This window comes from Melozone crissalis, unplaced genomic scaffold (genome assembly GCF_028551555.1).
Source record: "Melozone crissalis strain CALT ecotype California unplaced genomic scaffold, PUWL_Pcris_2 ptg000061l_1, whole genome shotgun sequence".
NCBI lineage: Eukaryota > Metazoa > Chordata > Aves > Passeriformes > Passerellidae > Melozone > Melozone crissalis.
Genome location: NW_026535839.1, coordinates 18,221,575 through 18,239,594, shown reverse-complemented (window position 1 = coordinate 18,239,594; position 18,020 = coordinate 18,221,575). Strand labels below are relative to the sequence as shown.

The 18,020-nt window shown below is 43.3% G+C and overlaps 1 protein-coding gene across 2 annotated transcripts in view; it reads left to right on the top strand.

The window, feature by feature from the left end:
• Nucleotides 1-18,020, top strand: part of LOC128944414 (Kv channel-interacting protein 1) — a 167,728-nt gene that overhangs the window by 140,757 nt on the left and 8,951 nt on the right. For both annotated transcript variants that reach the window (XM_054287644.1, XM_054287643.1), the window contains 2 exons: nt 11,022-11,146; nt 17,219-17,288. In XM_054287644.1, the coding sequence (XP_054143619.1) occupies nt 11,045-11,146; nt 17,219-17,288 (172 nt within the window). In that variant the 5' untranslated portion in view covers nt 11,022-11,044. The remainder of the gene's footprint in view (nt 1-11,021; nt 11,147-17,218; nt 17,289-18,020) is intronic.

Below are 18,020 nucleotides of genomic sequence, written 5' to 3'. Positions count from 1 at the left end.
TTAAGAGAGTAAAAAGAAAATTTTATTAATAGTGACTAAAAGAAAAAAAGTAGTGAGAATCAAAACAAACCCTTTAGAACACTTCTCCTCCCCTCACAACCTTTTCCACTGTTAAGAAACCAAACCTAAAATTTCCAGTCAGTTTACCACCTCTAAAATAGTCTTTCTTCAGTTCACTTAGGGAGAGAAGTACTTCTTGTTAAGGTTATGGAGACTTCTCCACAAGAGAAAAAAACCAGTTCTCTCATGGCTCTCAATTTCATCAGGACTAGCAGCTGTCTGGGGAACCCTGCCATCGTGAAATACTTCCCATTTCCACAAGCCTTCCCACAGCTTGTTGATGGGCCATGTTGACTTATGGGGTATTGTTTTAAAGATGAGCTGTTCAAAGACAAAAGTTCTCTTTATCTATCTCTAAAATAATCTTCATCCCTGGGAACAGAAATCTTCTTCTCCTGGGGGCATGTGAGAAGGCACCCTTCTCTCTTTCTCAGTTCAAACTGCTTAGGGGATCACAGCTACTTTAACATCAGCTTACTTTAACATGGAGGCCTTTGCTCGATATCAGTTCGAACACTTTCATCTCCCCATAGTTTCATGCGTTATAGGGGGGAGAAAAAAATCTTTTCTCCATAGCTTACAAGAGGATTTCAGCCTGAAGATCAAGGCATCTTCTCCTCCCTCCCATCTGAGACTTAACTTCTTCCTCACTAACCTCGATGTTTTCATGTTGTTTCTTTACATGCTTGCATCTTGTTCCTTTCTCTGATTCCAGTGAGGACTGAAGCACTGAGCATCACGCCTGGGGCATACCTGCCGCCGGTATCTCGTGGCGGGAGCTGCGCCTGGGCTGTGTCAGGATCGATCTCATGGTTGATCTTTGGTTTTCTCTGTGTTCACTTCCAGCCGCAGGGCCACACGTCATGGGCTGCAGGATGCAGGGCTGCCTTTGGTCTCAGCCGCGCTGGGGGAAGGGCTCTGACGCCAAGATCTTCAGAGTCGCGGCCAGCTCTGCTCCGGCCGGGGCTCAGCAGCCTCCCCCCATTCCTGCCCAGCAGCTGCTGGGGCCCAGCCTGGCCAGAACGGGGCTGATGGGGGCAGCGGATGGCCTGGGGAGGGGGAAGGGACACAGCCCGCAGCGAGACGGGGGCCAGCGCTGGGGCCTGTTACCTCTTTGCCGACCAGAAAAGAGAGTTCCTGGCTTTTTTTGTCCTTAACATGCGTCTTTCACAGAGGCATGTCCAGCTTCTCAGTGGTTCAATAGACTTTCAGTTAAACAAAAAATCTTTGCATCACTTCCCTGAATTTCCTCCCATTCCAAACCATGACACTCCTATAGATTGCGTTAGAGCTGCTACGTGACTTCCTGAAAACAGAATGAAACAATTAGAATTATGAAACCTAATATAGTCAAATGTTTTCGTGGCTTCTTTAAAATCAACTGACTTGCAAGAGCGATCAGCGCACATGTGTGCAACATCTGCTCTAATGACTCTTTTCCAAATCTTGCTCGTATTGCCAGCCATTTCCCAGTACTCATGGGCACTCTGTCTCCTCGTTCTGGTTTAACATCTGTGCTGCTAAATGAAAATAATCAGAGTCAGCATGAAAATTTAATAAGCTGCATTCTGGCACTGGTCATGTTCCTAATTGTGTATTTGTTTTCTGCCCACAGAAGTCCTCAAACATTGTCAGCCAGAACACCTCCAGTGTTTACAAGCATTGGTGTTTATTAGTCTCAAATTACTCTCTGTTGGTGGTATTTCGAAAACAGACCAGATCTCTGAATTTGCCAATGTTGTTAGGGGACTGATCAAAGCCGGACCCCAGCCTGGGAAGATCTAAACCTCACGGCCTTCCTTTCCTAGTTAGAAAATTACTGAGTTTTGGAAGCAGAAAGATCCTTAGACAGAATAGTAGAATCTAAATCTTCTAATCCAGAGAATGGTAAAGTTTTAAATAACTAAATATTTTGGCTTCACAGCAACTCACCAAGTGTGTAGTTGGTTGCATTTACATCCTACTAAGTATCTTACAGTGGTTGTCCCTATAGGCCTTCCAGGAGAAGCAGAATAAGGACAGAGAAAAGTGGAAGGAAGTTTTGTGCTTGTCCCAAATAACCTTCTGCCACAGGAACAAAGTTGTAAGGTTCCCAGCACCACTAACCGGGCCAAGTTTAGGAAATTGTTAAGCTACCGTCTGTTTCCTGAAACTCTTCTGTCTTGTGTGCTGGGCTTTCAGCTCCCTGCCTGTTTGCTTTGCTGCCTGGCTGGAGCAGCCAGCTGGTGGTTTGGCTCTTGCACAGGAGTTCAGGGAGGTCTCAGTTTCACCCAGTTGCACAGTTTCTCTGATGCTGCCAGTGAAACACCTCAGACCATGTGCCCCTCATTCGCTTTCTCTCTCCCCCCTCCAGTGGGATGGAGAAGAGAATTGGAGACAGAAAGGTAAAGCTAATGGATTGAGATAAGAACAGTTCACTAGAAATAGCAATGAAATAAGAAAACAAACAGTAACAACAGCAATGCTGATAGCAGAGTGTTCAGGACAGGTGAACTATTCATTCCCTTCTGACCACTCACTCCCTTCTTAAGGGAATAACCCCAGGGGTGAAGGATGGGGAAGCAGTTGGCTGAAACAGCACCACAAGCTAGGTAGGCCCTCGGGAAAGAGAAGAGGAATTCCTCATAAGAAACTGTTGGAAATCTTGAAATAACTTGCTGCTTTCACACTGGAATTTTACTAATGCCTAAGAATATAGTGTATTGGATGAGGTTTTCTATTTTTTTTAATTGCCATCAGGAACTGACATTTATTTGGATGAAAAGCTTCAGCAAGAACATGCTCTCACCCTGGGCAGTGGTGTGTTTGTGTATGTATCAGTACCTGAATTATTCTGCATTCAAAATAATCTGTTGGAGGAGAATCTGAGTACAGGTACCAAAAGCAGCTTCATCTGAGTCGGGAACAAGTATGTAGTCTGTACTTAAAGGAACATCGGCTGTAGTGGGGTTCAGGCACTGTCCTTTTGTCTTAATGTCCTGAAGCCTCCCTTCTGGTTCTGCTTCTTGGCAACCAAACACTGGGACATAAATGTTTTTATGAAGACATCCAGGCACTATTGTTTGCCCGAGATCAGGATCCATTGAAATGCCCGAAGTGAGGGTGCTGCCCATACAAGCCCATCCAGAGCAGTCTGTGCCCCACGGGTGGCCCTGAGCTGTCCCCAGCCCGCCGGGCGTGCACCATGTGTCAGCAGAGAGCTTGCTCACAGCACCACACACATCTAAGGACATTTTCTCTTACTGAAACATCTGGATCTGTATTGGAATGATACTTCTTTCGCAGTTTCTTCTTTGCAAATAGAGCTTAATTGGTACTTGTGTTCTGCTTAATTATGCTTCCCATTTTAGAGCAATCTGTTCAACTTGAACAGTTCTGTGAAGCGGGAAAGTGATCTTCTGGGAAGTACTAGCTCATTTGGATGGGATATGCAGAGTGCTCATTTATGGTGGTGTTTCTGTCCTCAATTCTGACTGGACCAAACCAATTTGTTCTTTTTCTAGTCTTTACACAGGTGAATTGCCATAATGCAGTGGTCCACCTGTTCTAAGAGGAAAATTTCTTCACATTCACACTGTTGCTTTATATTTCTATGGCAAGTTCTGTTTCATACACTGCAGTTTCTGAAAGGGAGCTGTCTTGGTTTGGAAAGACAGGTGTCTGCTAAGGAAGGCAGAAGCCTCCCCAAAATGGAGAATGTAAACCCCCTCCCTCTGAATTTCTATGAATTTTAAATTAAGGGGCTCTCAGGCAAAAATATGGGAGCAGGAAATAACAGTTCTTTATTAGGGAAGAAAATGAAAAGATAAAATAAACAATGCAGTAAACCAAACAACACTGACAGAATCAGAACACAGGCTGACACCCTGTGGGTCAGGGTGTTGGTAGCGGTCCAGTTGGAATTGTGGCTGCAGTCCTGGTGTGGTTCTGTTGTAGCAAGGATCCTGTAGAGAGGTGCAGTCTTCCTCTGAAGATCCAGTGGAAGAGGCAGCTGTTCCTCTGGGAAATCCAGTAGAGAAAAGCTGTGCTAGTGTTCCAGAATCTCCAGATTATATCTGGGTAGGAATGCTTGGCTCCGCCCTCTGACCAGAGCATCTCCCAGCGGGATGCTGTGGTTCTCATCAGCCATGCAGTGACATTCAATGGCCCATTATCAGCAGATGTTCCCCTCGGAGGAAGAATTGGGTGTGGAAGAGATAAAGGAAACTGTCCATTTAACAGAAGACAACTGCCATACAGATGGCAAATAGAATACATCTTGCCCTGCAGTCTGGGACAGGAATGTATGCTAACACACACACAAATTTCCTTAATAAATGTGAGCAAACCCACATGTTTACAGCTTGGGAAAATAAATATTTCTGTTTTAAAAACCCTAACCGAAGCTTCATTTAAAAAACAACAACCACAAATTCCAAACAAACTGATCATAAATTGACATTTAAGGTCAAAGTAGAAAAAACAGCTAATTGTTTTTTAAAGATTCTTAGCATGAAATTGGTGTTGTGCAGAATTCCAGTGTAGGTTATGAGCATGGATGTATTACAGCTCTGCTCATTTGCTGAATAATGCCCCAGTGAAGAAGTAAAATTTTAAGTAACTGGATAACTTGGGAGAGAGAAAGCTGCAAAGAGCTGCTGTGCTGTCAGTAGACTTTGACAAACTGACCACAAACATGGTGCAGGGGGAAGATGGCTTCTGGATCTATCATAGTCACGTGAACATTTGCAAGGAATAAAATTTGAAAGTGCTCTGGCTGTCCCCACATGGGACAGGTTGCTCCTGCAGGATGCTCCTGCACCTCCCCAGATCTGCGTTTGGTGTCCCCCGCTCAGGGTGCCTTGGGGAGGGCACAGGCCAGGCCCTCCGTGCAAAGGGAATGCACACAATGCACAAACTTCTCTGTCTCCAGGTGAAATGTCCCAATACAAACTAAAATCTCAGGGGAGGCTACAGCTTTGTGATCCGCTGCAATTGTGCCGTTAAACACTAGACATGATTGAGAGTGCACTTACAAGGAGTTTATGTGGTTTAATTTGTGTTTGTGCCTAACTGAGTACCTGTTCACCTTCTCTGTGCCAAACCCTGTACCTGTTCACCTTTTTCTGAATGTTTTTATATGTTCTCTTGTCAAGTCTGCAGCCAGTGCCAAGTATGTGTAATCCTGCCTGCTCAAAAAAAGGTGCCTCTAAGAGGGGCAAAAAGCCTTAGGTTTTACATTGCAGTTAAAACCTGCATGAATATAAATACAAAGGTCTATTTTCCCCATGATAGCTCAGGGATAAAAGGTACTTGAATTAGGCACTGAACTAATTAATATTTTTGATTGCTTGATTTCACTCTATTATATATATTCATTGATTATTGTTCTTCCAAAACCTGTTTCCTAACTCAAAGCTAGAGCAAACCAGTCTAAATGGAAATTGGTGAAGTCATAAATCAAGGACTTGAAGTGTCTGATTTGCTTTTTAATGACCAAAAAAACCATCAACAACAATAATTCACAGAGATAATAAGTTTATTTGTAATGCATTTTCTGGGCTCATCAGAGGTGGTTTTTTGATAAATTACCTATTCCATAGAAGGAAAAAAAATAGTTTTACTTACCTAATTCATAATTCAGAAGTCTCTTACGACTATTTAATGAAGTGCGCTCTGAAGAGTTTCTGATAGTTCTTCTAAAAATGCATCATGTTTGATGCATCATGGTTTTTCTTTTCCCTTGCTGCTTTGGAATGATAATCCTGCCTTGGTTCCAGCTCAACCTGCATTTCCCACCTGGGGAAACCAGTTTAAGGCCAGTGGCTCCTGCCTGCATATCCTTTGTGTGCACTGCAAGGACATGTTGCATCTCCTCCTCTGGGAATGGTCACAACAAAAACAGTTCTAATGACAGGTGAACTTCATACAGTGTCTGCAAAACGTCTGAATCCAAATTTGACATTGCATATTTCATGTTCAAGCCATGGTACCTGATCTTAGCTGTGTGCCAAAAAGCATTTGGGAGGTACCTCAAAATTCTGGTGCCTCCTTTTTTGGAGAATAAAGTTGATTTTGCATCCCTGTGTACAGCTGTGAAACTAATTTAAGGAGAGGCAGAGGACATTATTTATACCTTGTGAGCAGATGATTGTAAGGATTAGGCAAGAAATTTAAAAAATCTATTTTTTACTAATTATATTTTGTATTATTAGCTATTTTTATCTTAGAATTTTATACACTGATGGGTTTTCAGGTATCTTCTCTCAGCAAGTGGTGGTGTTGCAGGTTCACACGGGCAGAACCAGCCTCCTAGGCTTGGCTGTTTGTGAAATTAATTTGATGTTGCTGGTTTAGTGGTGAAAATCACAGAATATTCTGGTTTAGGGGGCCAGAATTTGTGGGCCATCAAGGGCCATCAAATCTAACTCAAAATAGACCTGAAGGAGTCAAAAAGTCTTATCAGAAAAAAGGGATTGGATATGGAGACAACACTCTCTTTTTGGTTTATTGCCTGGAGAGAGTCCCTTTTGGAAACTGATCTCTCCAGCCAGGCAGTATAATGTTAATAATTATTTTAAATAGTAATAATGGGTGTTCAACTTTAGTTGCGTTTACCATTTGATACATCAGTAGGTACCTCTGTTCCATTTTTTCACTGCTGCTTGCCATGAGCAGATTTTCCTTGCCGGTTTTCGGGATCTCAGCTGGGTGTGAGCTCCTGTCCCTGTGCGGGCTGTGCCAGGCGGGTCGGGGTGGCCCCAGGGCCGGGACAGTGCCCGGGGCCAGCGCGCGGCACAGCCAGGAATGAGCTGCCGGGCAGCGGGGCCGGGCATCGGGGGCTCGGGGTCCCAGGGACACCCCAAAGCTCTCGCCCAGCTCCTGCCCCAGTGAGCACCTGTACACTCAGGCCTGGAGTTATTTTTCCTCATGAAATTTCCAAATATTTGCAATTGATCTCCCACGGGGAAGACCTGTTTTCTGCGCGACCTGCCCAAGAGCACATTCTGTCTGGAGATGAATTTCAAGTATATCGTGGGTAAACTAGAGTTAATTTTTTGTTCAGGTCCTTGCTCCTAAAATATAGCTGCTTTTTTTTTTTTAATAAAAGTAAGATGCAGTCTAATAATTCTTGCACATAATTTAATCCCCTTCAGCTGTATTTGTAAAATTACCCATTTCATCTAACGCCTGTCAGTTTTACAATTAACACTGGGCACATTAACTGCACTTTATGCCTTGACTGTTTTCCTTAACAAAAAGTGAATTTATTATAAGCAACTTGTTTTCAAAGTCCTCCCATGAACCATGGAGACTGGTGTTCTGCATTTTCACCTCGCAGCCTTCAGATGCAGGGGACAGCGTCATTTACATCTTTATTAAAGTCATCGTTTAAACTGTTTTAGGCTCTGGGTTGTCCTTGGCCAGCCCAGCACTGTATGAGACGTCACTGTGGCTCATTTGGCAGGGCGTGGGCAGGAGATGCTGCAGGATTGCAGCTGAGGAAGATGCCAGGGGCTGTTTGGGGCTTGTTTGCCCTGAGCGCGGGCCCAGCGCCCCAGCCCTGGCACGGTCCGGGGGTACTGGGGCAGCTGAGGGCACCAGCAGGGATGGGCAGGCTCAGGATGGCAGCTGCTCGCTCCCGGAGCCAGGCAGCAGCTGAGGAACAACACACCATTGTTTTATGGAGCACAGATTGGCCTTGGGTTGGTGGAAGGTGTCCCGGCCTGTGGCAGGGGGTTGGAACTAGATGATCTCCAAGGTCCCTTCCAATGCAAACCGTTGTCTGAAATGCAGAGTGTGGAACTTCCCAAATTAAAGATAACAAAAGGTAAAATTGGAACAAATATGAAAGGATGAATAAAGCAAGGATCATTAAGTAACTTCTAAAGCGTATTCTGTTTAAACACTGATTTTCCTTAAGGAAAATTCACTCTGTGCTCTTGAGCAGGGAACAGTGAAATGAAAAAAGTCTCTTTCATTAGCAACAATCTAAAATATGCATGTACCTGCAAGTGTGTCAAGATTATTTTTCTTTGTAAAGTGAAGTCACTGTTTGGTTTCCATTATGAAAGGAAATGTGCATATCCTATGGGCTAAGCAAATACAGATGCTATTTTGCACAAAAAATACAAACCTAAGTGATTATTTTAACCTGGGCCTACAGTAGAGTAAGATTACTGCAGGTGATTCTACCAGATGCAGACCTCATACCCTGCTATTAAAGCAGCCACAAAAGTATGGGCAGAAATAAATCCAAACTCAAGAAATACCACATCCCACTCTTCCATTTTAAAACACATTGTAAGGAAAACACCAAGTGAATGCTCTGTACCAGCTAAACAATCCTCAGCCTAGGACAAAACTCACTGCAGCCATCTGGTGTGGAAGGGATTCATCCTGGGATGATTTCAACAAGTGTTGGAAATAAAAACAGAAAAAGAATAAATTACCATTTATCAGTACCTGTAAGCAGAAGAAGCCTTCTGCATTATTTACTACTTCCCCCTGATTACTGAACACGGAAAACCCAAAAAAAAAAGAAAAAAAAACCAGCTTTGCTAAAGTTCAAGCTCTCACTGAGCAGCTGGATGGTGTCCAGCCCCTGAGTGTGTGTCTCCACCAGCAGCACAGGGATGTCCTTCCTGCCAGCTTGGAAAGGACAGGGATGGTGTAAGAACCAGGCAGGTACAGGTGTCACTGAGCCGGGAGGTGACCACACTCGCCCCTCACTGTGTGTGCAGTTGGTCCCAAGGTCTGTTCATGCATCAATGAATTGAAGAAGAAAATTAACTTTAAAACAGCAGCAAGGTTGTTTCCTACGCTTGAATCTCTCAGGAGAAAACTGTAAACAAGGCAAAACTGAGGAAGAATGTGGTATTAGATAAAATATCTTAACACCATTCCTATCAGAAGTTTAAATTTGCATATGTTTATGTATATACACTTCTGCTTGCACTCACCACCCTCAGTGAACTTCAGTTTAATAAAACTGTAGTTGTAATAAATGCAAGAGCTCATATTTCATAGTGACACCTCTGAAGAGCTGGAGGGACTGAGCCAGGATGATAATGAAAATGCAAATAAAAGGAAATACAATGCCCGTGATAAAAATGAGGGCAGAGGAGGAAGTGCCAATCTCCTGGTTTGCCACTGAAGTTCCTGTGGTTAATGTATAGGTGGAAGAAACAGGTTGAAAAGAGCTGACTTGAGAGCGAGCACGGAAAGGAAACAAAAAAACCCAAATCTTTGTGGAGGGTGAGGACTATTGAGGTGGATTTTTCTCTCCTTTTTTCAACCACTCATTTCTCATCCCTCATTTTAAAGAATTTCTTCCCCACAATTTTCTCTCTTTACAGCTTCTACATTCCTTCGTTTTGTGTCATGAATTCTCTTGCAAAGAAAATGGCTTTCCCCCCTTATTTCAAATTACTTTTTCCTGTAGCAGACATCCTTTTACATTTCCTTTCTTCTGACAGGAGCTGTAATTTCTAGACTCTTCATTTTCCCTCTGTGTGGGCAAGGTGTGTACTTCAGGCTTCTTTGGGCCCCTTGCCAGCCCTGAGTCCCTTTTCCCTTATCCTGAACAGCTGATACTCTGCTCCTGTTCCTTGCTCTTACAGCCTCTCACCTCCTGCCCTGCTGTGCAAGGCACCTTCCGAACAGGATTCAGGAACACATTTTATCTGTTCAAGCCTACAGATGCTGACTGAGATGTTGCAGATGTGGTGGATTAAGAGCATGGCTGAAGTCACCAATATTTTGAACCAGTTTCTTAATACTGACAAAATGAACCAATGTTAATTAAACATTAGCATTTACTGACATGTGCCCTCCTTAACAATGATCAATTTAATATGTGTATATGTATGTGTGTGTGTGTGTATCTCTGCAAAATTAATTAGCTTATGAAATACACCTTTGGGCTGGTCTGTGCTGTTCTTTCACTAAGCTAGTCTGCTCTGAATTTATGCCTTTCCTCTATTCAGAGTAACTCCGTTTCCTTGCAAATTTCCATTTAAATTGTTGGCTTGCAACAGAAATGACTATATTATGCTTGAGCCAAATAACCTAAAACGTTTTTACAAGATATGAATTGTGCAGTTTTTGACAATAAGGGGAGTGTTTGCTTTTATGCCAAGCAGCTTTTGGGTATGGATTGGATTTTCAGGTCAGCTGAAGGCTGGATCTGGTCTTTGAAGTTTAGAGAATCTCAAACTGATGGACACTAAATATCTATGTATTTGGGTATTTCATGCACTGCTGGGGGATGGGCTTGGCAGGGGGAAACATGCATCAAAAATAAAGTGAGGTTATGTTAAATCAGGGTGTGATAGTATCTTTCTTCCTTGTAGAAGAACACTCTCTTGAATAAAATGCATAGAAGTGTTTTTCATTTTTATCCCTTTCTCCAAAAAAGTCCTTCTAAATCCTGGCTGAATTAATTCCAGATTCTGCAACTGTGGACAAAATTTGAATTTCTCCTAGGACTAAAGTGATCTTCAATGTCTCTAGAGCAAGCTTTTTGGTTAGCACACAGAGGAGATTCCCTCGGTGTTTAACCCCAGTGTAAGGTCGTTGTCTGATATCCCTGAGCGTGTCTGCTCTCCCTGGTATATTTGCACAGCTAGAAAGCTACAGCCAGTACTTCAGAAGTGCCCTTCCTCCACGCTGTCTCAATATTTACTATGAAATGCCTGTGGCTGCTTTTGGAGCAGTGTCTGCTGCCATCCTGCTGCTCTCAGCACCATTTTGGCTCTGTGAATGGGCAGCTAATTGGCAGCCCAGGAAGAAACATGAGCTATTGCCTTACTCCTGTGGCTTTTATTTTGCTTTCAAGAGGTTAAAAACAGTTACACAGATCAGTCCTGTTGGTGGTTTCTTTTTGATCTATTGCTCTTGAAATCCAGTCTGTCCTATCCATCATGTTAAAAGAGCAAGGGTAACAACCAAAATAAATATTTTCCTGTCTTCTCTTTCAGATAAAATTGAAGATGAATTAGAAATGACGACAGTGTGCCATAGACCCGAGGGACTGGAACAGCTTGAAGCACAAACCAATTTCACTAAAAGAGAACTTCAAGTTCTTTACAGAGGATTTAAAAATGTAAGAACAGTACTGCAATGAACAGAGTCTAATATGTATGTCCTCACCAGCCTCAACTGCTCAGCTTGATTATGTATTATTCCCCTGCTAAGCATTAGTAGTTTTGTATAAGATCTCCCTTACCACAGAAAATGAGCACAATCTGCCTCTCCATCTAATATTTATGACACTGCAATCTGCCTAAAACCGGGTTTGGATGAATATTCAGCACATAATGGTCTCATTAAACTTGTTCCCCAAATGTCAGCAAGCACACTTCAATTTCCTCAGCTGTGCCAGTACTTGAAGATAACCTGAAAATGTTTTTATGGCTACTTATTTAAACCTTGTTTTCATCTCTTCATGTTCAAATATGAGTGGTACTGTTCACTTGTGATTACGAGCCCAGGATGGACATTTCATCCCTTCTCTAGCTGCAGAAATCTTGCTCTTGTAGAAGAGCACTGTAGGACTTTAAGGTCCTGCATAAGCAGGGAATAAGGCTGGAGTGGCAGGAGCTAAAGAGAAACCAGAAGTTGGGTGTGTGTTAAGGCTGAGGAGAGCAGGGGGAGGCTGCAGACAGCTGGGCAAGCAGGCAGCAGTGCCAGCTGTGTGCCTGGGTGTGCAGAGCACTCCGTGCCCAGGCTGTGAGCCCCGTTCCAGCCCTGAGCCTGCAGCCCCAGCCTCAGCCTGGCTCTGCTGCTGCCTCTCAGGGCTCCTCACAGTCAGCAGAGATGGATGGGGAATGTGGAGGCTGCATGGAGCAGATGCTTTATGCACCTTGAAGAATGAGTACTCATTACATGTTTGCCTGAGGGTCAGGATTTAGTCACCCAGGTGGTTTGTGCCAGCTGATGTTTTAATGATGATTAACAGGTCAGAATCAAACTGGCTCAATAAACACAGAATTGTTTTTATATTCTCTTGCAGGACAGCTCCAGCATTTAGAAACCATTACAGCAAAATGCTGTAGTTTCTCAGTCAAGTCTATTGGGTAAAAACTTGTCAAAAGAAAGCTGGGCTGCCTTAAATACAGGCAGTTCTGAGGAACCTGTGGGACTTTGACAAGGGCCTTTATTATTTACAGATTTTTGAAATTTGATCAAATCACATTTCCAGTGTTTATTTGACTTTTCCAAGGAGTCTGTTGGTTTCACCCTTCATTTCTCTGCTCACCTAAGTGGGCCAAAGCACAGCTCAGCTTTCTGTATTTTTTTTAGTGTGTGTGGCATATTTCTGCAGCTTTGCTGCACACAGGAGGTCATTTCATGTGTGAAGTTGCCTAACTGAACGCTGGTACCTCTTTATGCTTTTGCCAGCCAGCAGGAAATCACATGGCTTTTGAGACAGAACTTGGCAGGTTAACACCTTGATATGATGTGACTGCTTACAGAGTGAGGTTAAACCCAGTTTTGCTAAGATCTTACCGTGCCTTCTGTGTCACTGTCAGGTGGGAATCCTGCGTGGGAGAGCTCTGCCCTGTGCTGGGGGGATTTGCAACTGCAGATGCAAACCCGTGAGGCAGACCTGGAGCACTCTCAGCACACAGGACATTTACCCCCAGCCTTTTTGAATTCTGCCAGCACTTTGCACTACAGACACATTACCTCCCAGGGCAGTAGTGGCAGACAAGGGCATTTAACTTGTGACCTAAACCTAGGATATCACTGAAGGTCTTGGTATTAATTGGCAGTGGTGGCAAGGTCTTGGTTTATATCTGGATATTAGGACAAAGCAGGCTGGTTTTATCCAGCTGATCTGCGTACAATATACACAAAGTTTCATATGTAAGGTTTAAATTGACATGGAAGTACAGCTTTAACACTGGTAGCCTGCAAATCCTGGTTTCAATGAGGTGGGTAATTATGCTCAAGAGGCAAACTGGCTCATCTGTTACCCTATTTGCTATTGTACCAAACAGTCTGTTCCTTGGGATGATGTTACAGTGCCATCTGGAGATTCAAAATCCCTGTGGGAATACAGTAATTTTCCTCCCTGGCTTATACTCACTGCTTGTTCTCAGTGATTATTGCACAGGTCCTGTTTAATCACAAGGCAATACCTGGATAATCACAGAGCAATTTGCAGGAACTCGTGTAGGGGACAGAGGGATGGAGGTCCTGGCTGCAGAGGATTTAGTGCACAGGAGCAGGGATGATGTTCCACCAAAGGCAGCTAGCACAGCCTGGGCTGGCCTCTGACTAGTGCTTGTCTGACCAGTGTCCTAATTCTCAGTACCTTTAAACCTGTTCTTTCTGTGTCTCTGAATTCTGTTCCCGCCTCCCCCTCCACATTATCTCAGTCTTTACTGAGGATGTCACTGGTCTGGTCTGGTGGTTTTGCCCCACAGTGACAGAGGATGCCAATAAATTCATCTCCAGAGAAGCCAAGCATGCTAACCAGGCGTGTATCATTGCTGCCTGGCCAAATGTTCCCTCTGTCTGCCTTCAGCTTGCTTTTCCAGTTGTGAGAGTGTGCCACCCTCCAGCATCTCTTGGTTGCAGGACCAACAGTTCACATTTACCTAGCAGCTGCCTCTGCCCACAGGATTCTGCATTATGTGAATGGTCTCCTTGGCACCTCTCTGTTAGCTGTGGTAAGACTGAAGCCAGACTAACATGAGGTGGTTGGTCCCATCTCTTTGGTTGGGATTCTAAAAAAGCAAGGTTACAAGCAAACCCATCAGAGCCTTTGGTGGGTCTTGCCTTGGTACAACTTAACAAAAGAAAATGTGATGCCTTCTGTCTACGAAAGCACCAGAATTGTTTGAGCTAAACAGCAAAATTGGCACAGGAACAGAATGGCTGTGAACAGGCATAGGCTGGAATTAGAAGAGAGCTTCTGCCCCCCAGAGGAGTAAAGTTTGGTGGCCAGTCATGGACTTGCAGGGAGGAGAACAAGGAAGTATTTTTATTATTAAAATTGATAAATTGATGTCTAATGAAGTGACCAGCTATACAGAGATTTGAATTTGGTAATTCAGGATCTTCCACTTAGGCCATGTTTCATGGCTTGCATTCTTTGGAATCGAGTACATGGATTTAAAAGAACTGGAGGTTTTGTGAGGTTTTTTGCTCAGTGTGGGGGTTTGTTCTTTTAGGGGAAATGCTTGTTAGCTGCAAGGGATAATTTCTCAATACTGAATCAGGAAACAGACAGCCCAAATGACTGAGGGGCTGCTGGAGACATCCTTGCCTTGCTTTAGTGTGTGTATTTTAGCAAATCTGTAACATAGGGTAGTATGAGATGTAATTGTAAAAAAAGGCAGGATTATGGAGGTTAAAGTGAGCAGTACAAGCAAGGGAGAAATGTTCTCATACTTTAATAATCCCCAAAACATCTCCAAAGTGGGAGAACATAGAGCAACAAACTACATGGAATGTGTGAGTGCTTAGAGATGCAAATCTGGATTGTGCCTTTGTCTGTGGTCAGCTAACTTATTAATTTAGCAAAAGGTGGCCCTGGGTGCTCATCCTCATGTTCTGGCCAGCTGAACTCAGGAGGGTCTGAAAGGCAGGGCATGCTTTGCTCCCCTGTGGTCCCTGCATCTCTGCTTTGCACAGCTCTGAAAGCAATCAGTGAAGTTTATTTCTGATTCCAGCAGAGGACAAATGCAACTGCTTTATTTATGTTTTATTTTCCTTTTGGTTTTGTGGGTTGGTGTGTTTGGTTTATACATGGGTTCAGCTCCTTTGTGGTATAGTGATTTAAAAGAAGAGGGTAAGTTCAGATGCACAGCTTGTGCTGCCAGAGCTTGATAGTCAGCCCTGGGAAAATGAGGGATTTGTTCTGTGCTTGATGGCAATACAAAAAAAAATGTTCACTGTTTGGCATTTAAAAAAATTATTAGTTTAAGGAAATGAGAAGGGTTAACCTAAAGCCCTGCTTTCAAAGGAAAGCCTTATGAATACTACAATGAAGGACTGTGTTCTCCTTACCGACAAGGATTTTTTCTTGAATGAGTGAATCTTTATTAACTTCAGTGGAATTTTAATTGACACTAAGCTCACCTGCTCTGTGTCACAAGCGAGATTTCTTTCGAGTCAGCAGAATTAAGTAGTACTGTAGCACTAATGAAGCCTCTGGAGCATAATTTGGCTCTTATAAAACAAAAATAGTGATCAATTAACTGCAAATAAATTGGTAGTAGCATATGTGTCTGAAAGCAATCCAGTTATAGAGAGCTAAATGGGCTGATCAATGTCAGCACTGCCTCTCCCCAGCACTCCTAGAGCTGTGATGCAAACTTTCATTTGGCTTCCAGATGGAGCATCAGAAGCAATAAGGATCATGTAGAAATTCAGAAAATTAAGCAGGCCAATGGCCCAACTGCCAGGGTAGCCCTTGGCCCTGTGGGAGAGCACGGGCAGCAGCAGCAGCCACGTGCACACCTCTGGCAATAAACAGAGGGAAGGGGCCTCAGGGACTCTGCACTTGTGGGAAACACAGAGAAAAGAATGATCAGTCCCTCAACTGCAAACCATCTCTCAGCAGGTGAAGTTGTGGTTCTTAGAGAATGCAGCAGTTGTCTTATCACAAGGAGAGAAGGAAATAAATCTTGATGTAGCACTGTGCTGGAAGGATGGGCCAATTGTGCCAGGCTTGGTTTTAAAAAGAATGACAGTTTAGAGAAGTACTCTGCAAGGGCCCTGTGCAATCTTGTAGTAACAGCAGCTCAGTGACCAAGGAGAACACTGCTACCCAAGAGTGGCTGTGGATATGGTTCTGAGCCTGATCAATGATTAAAAGATATCATAAATAAATATCAGATGATTTATTTAATGTATGTTAGCTTACAAGCTTCAGAAAACATGTATGTTTAGGAAATATTTGGGAGAATCTCTTATGGTAGCTATTAGCTTCTATTTAGTTATCTTCCTTTGATGACTTTTGCTTTACAGATTAAAAAGTAACCACTTTTCCTGTGATAAGGAAACCAGGCAACAGATGTTTTATGAGGAGCTTTGGAACAGTTTGAGAATAGTCATCTAACTAGAAATCTTGCAGCCTACGAAATCACAAGTGGCACATAGAAAAGTTGTCTGATTGACTTTTTGCTGTCTCTGTCTAAACAGCAGTTCAGGACTGTCAGGCAAAGCAGTAGGAGTCAGGTTCCAAGAATGGAAAGCTGGTGGCTCCTTGTTCAAACTGTTATTTATATTTTGTGAAGTTTCCTGGCTGAAGCACCTGTGTTGAAGTGAGGCAGGGGTCACAGCCTGACCAGAGAAGGATGCATGGCGTGAGTGTAGTTCCAGGAACAGAGGAACTTGATCCCAAGTGTGCCCCCCAAGTCAGTATAAGCATCAAGCCTGGCCATACATGCCAGTTGTGTGAGTTTATGAGAGATTTAGCCTGCTCAGAGAATCCATCTCCAGCCCCTGTAGCAGCAGGGACAGCACTCCTGCTCCCTCCTCCCTCCCCGATGAGAGCCTGGGGAATTGAATGGCTGAGTGGGATCAGTGCTGCAGCAGGACACCGACCCCAGGGTCTCTATTGATCCGTGCCTCACAGTGTGGGAGCAAGCTGACTTTTCTGTGTCCATAATTCTGTGCTCTGTGAAAAAGGTGGAGTCATGTGGTTATTTTATTGGTTTAATTTTTAAAATTGGTTGATAGGCAAATTTGAGGAATAATGCCATCAACTGGGAAGTATTCTCTCTAACTGAAAACATCACATGGATAGGTAGCAGTGCCCAAGGCTCTGTAATGTATGTTAGAGCAGCACTGAGCTGGTGGGGGTGTATTTATTATTGAGGTTTGTTTGTAAGGACTTACTAGTGTGCTATGGATTGTTCACCTGGCTACAGTCTGCTGCTGAGGATTAAGAAACAGCAATGAAACTGCTGAAAACACAGTTAGAAATGTTAATAATGGTGAGCCAGCTTTGTGAGATGCTTAGGAGGAAACTGCAATCTGAATTACTTTAATTTCTCCAGCTGCACAGCCTGGCCTGTGCATGCAAAACACTGTGAGAACAGGAAGGTGATTTGTTTCATTGCTCTCTTTGGGCTTGTAGAGTTTGCAAATGAACCTTTACAAACCTGTGTTTTTCTTGATTCTCTCTCTCTCTTTTTTTCCTTTTGTTTTCCAACAGGAATGTCCCAGTGGGGTTGTTAATGAAGAAACATTTAAACAGATCTATGCACAATTTTTTCCTCATGGAGGTAAGTGGAGTGATTTGTGCCTGTCAGGATTCTTGAAGCCTTAACATTGCCTAATGCCAGCTGGCTGCAAAACTGCTGCAGATCATCTGTGCGAGAAATGGGAATCAAGCTGAAGCTTTGAGGGGTTTTAGACAGAAACACAAACATCAAGGGAATAAAATTTTAGGCCTTTGAAGTTATTTCACATAGAAAAACCCCCATAAATATTGCCTCTCAATGTCAGCTCTGCATTCCCCAGGTCCAAAATAGAAACTGGGGGTTGGTGTTTTGTTCTGTTCTGACTTTCTGTTGGCAGAAAGGGGAATTGCTTCCCCTGTGTGTGGCTCTGCTTCCCGGCTGTTGAACTGCTGGGCATGTAGTGTCTAGCACAGGAGGGTCTCAGACTTCTTTTTGGCCTGAAAATTATTCAAACCTCCTTAAAATTCTTAAAGCAGTTTTTAGTTAATAAGTAAACTCCTGGATACCTGAAATGATAATTTTTGGTGTTTATGTGACTAAGACAGGACCATGTCATGAATAGGCATATTAAGGTATTGTATGAAATCTCTCAAATAATACATGTTCTTGCCTTTTAAAAACATCAAGAATGTATATATTCTAATTGGATATGTTTTGTGGGGATGCTGTTGACAAATTGAAAGAAATTAGTCATTTCAGTGGCTTTTAGCCAAGATTAAGTATTTGAGGCTTTCCAAAATATCCCACTCTGTAGCAGCTGCAGAACACAGTCTT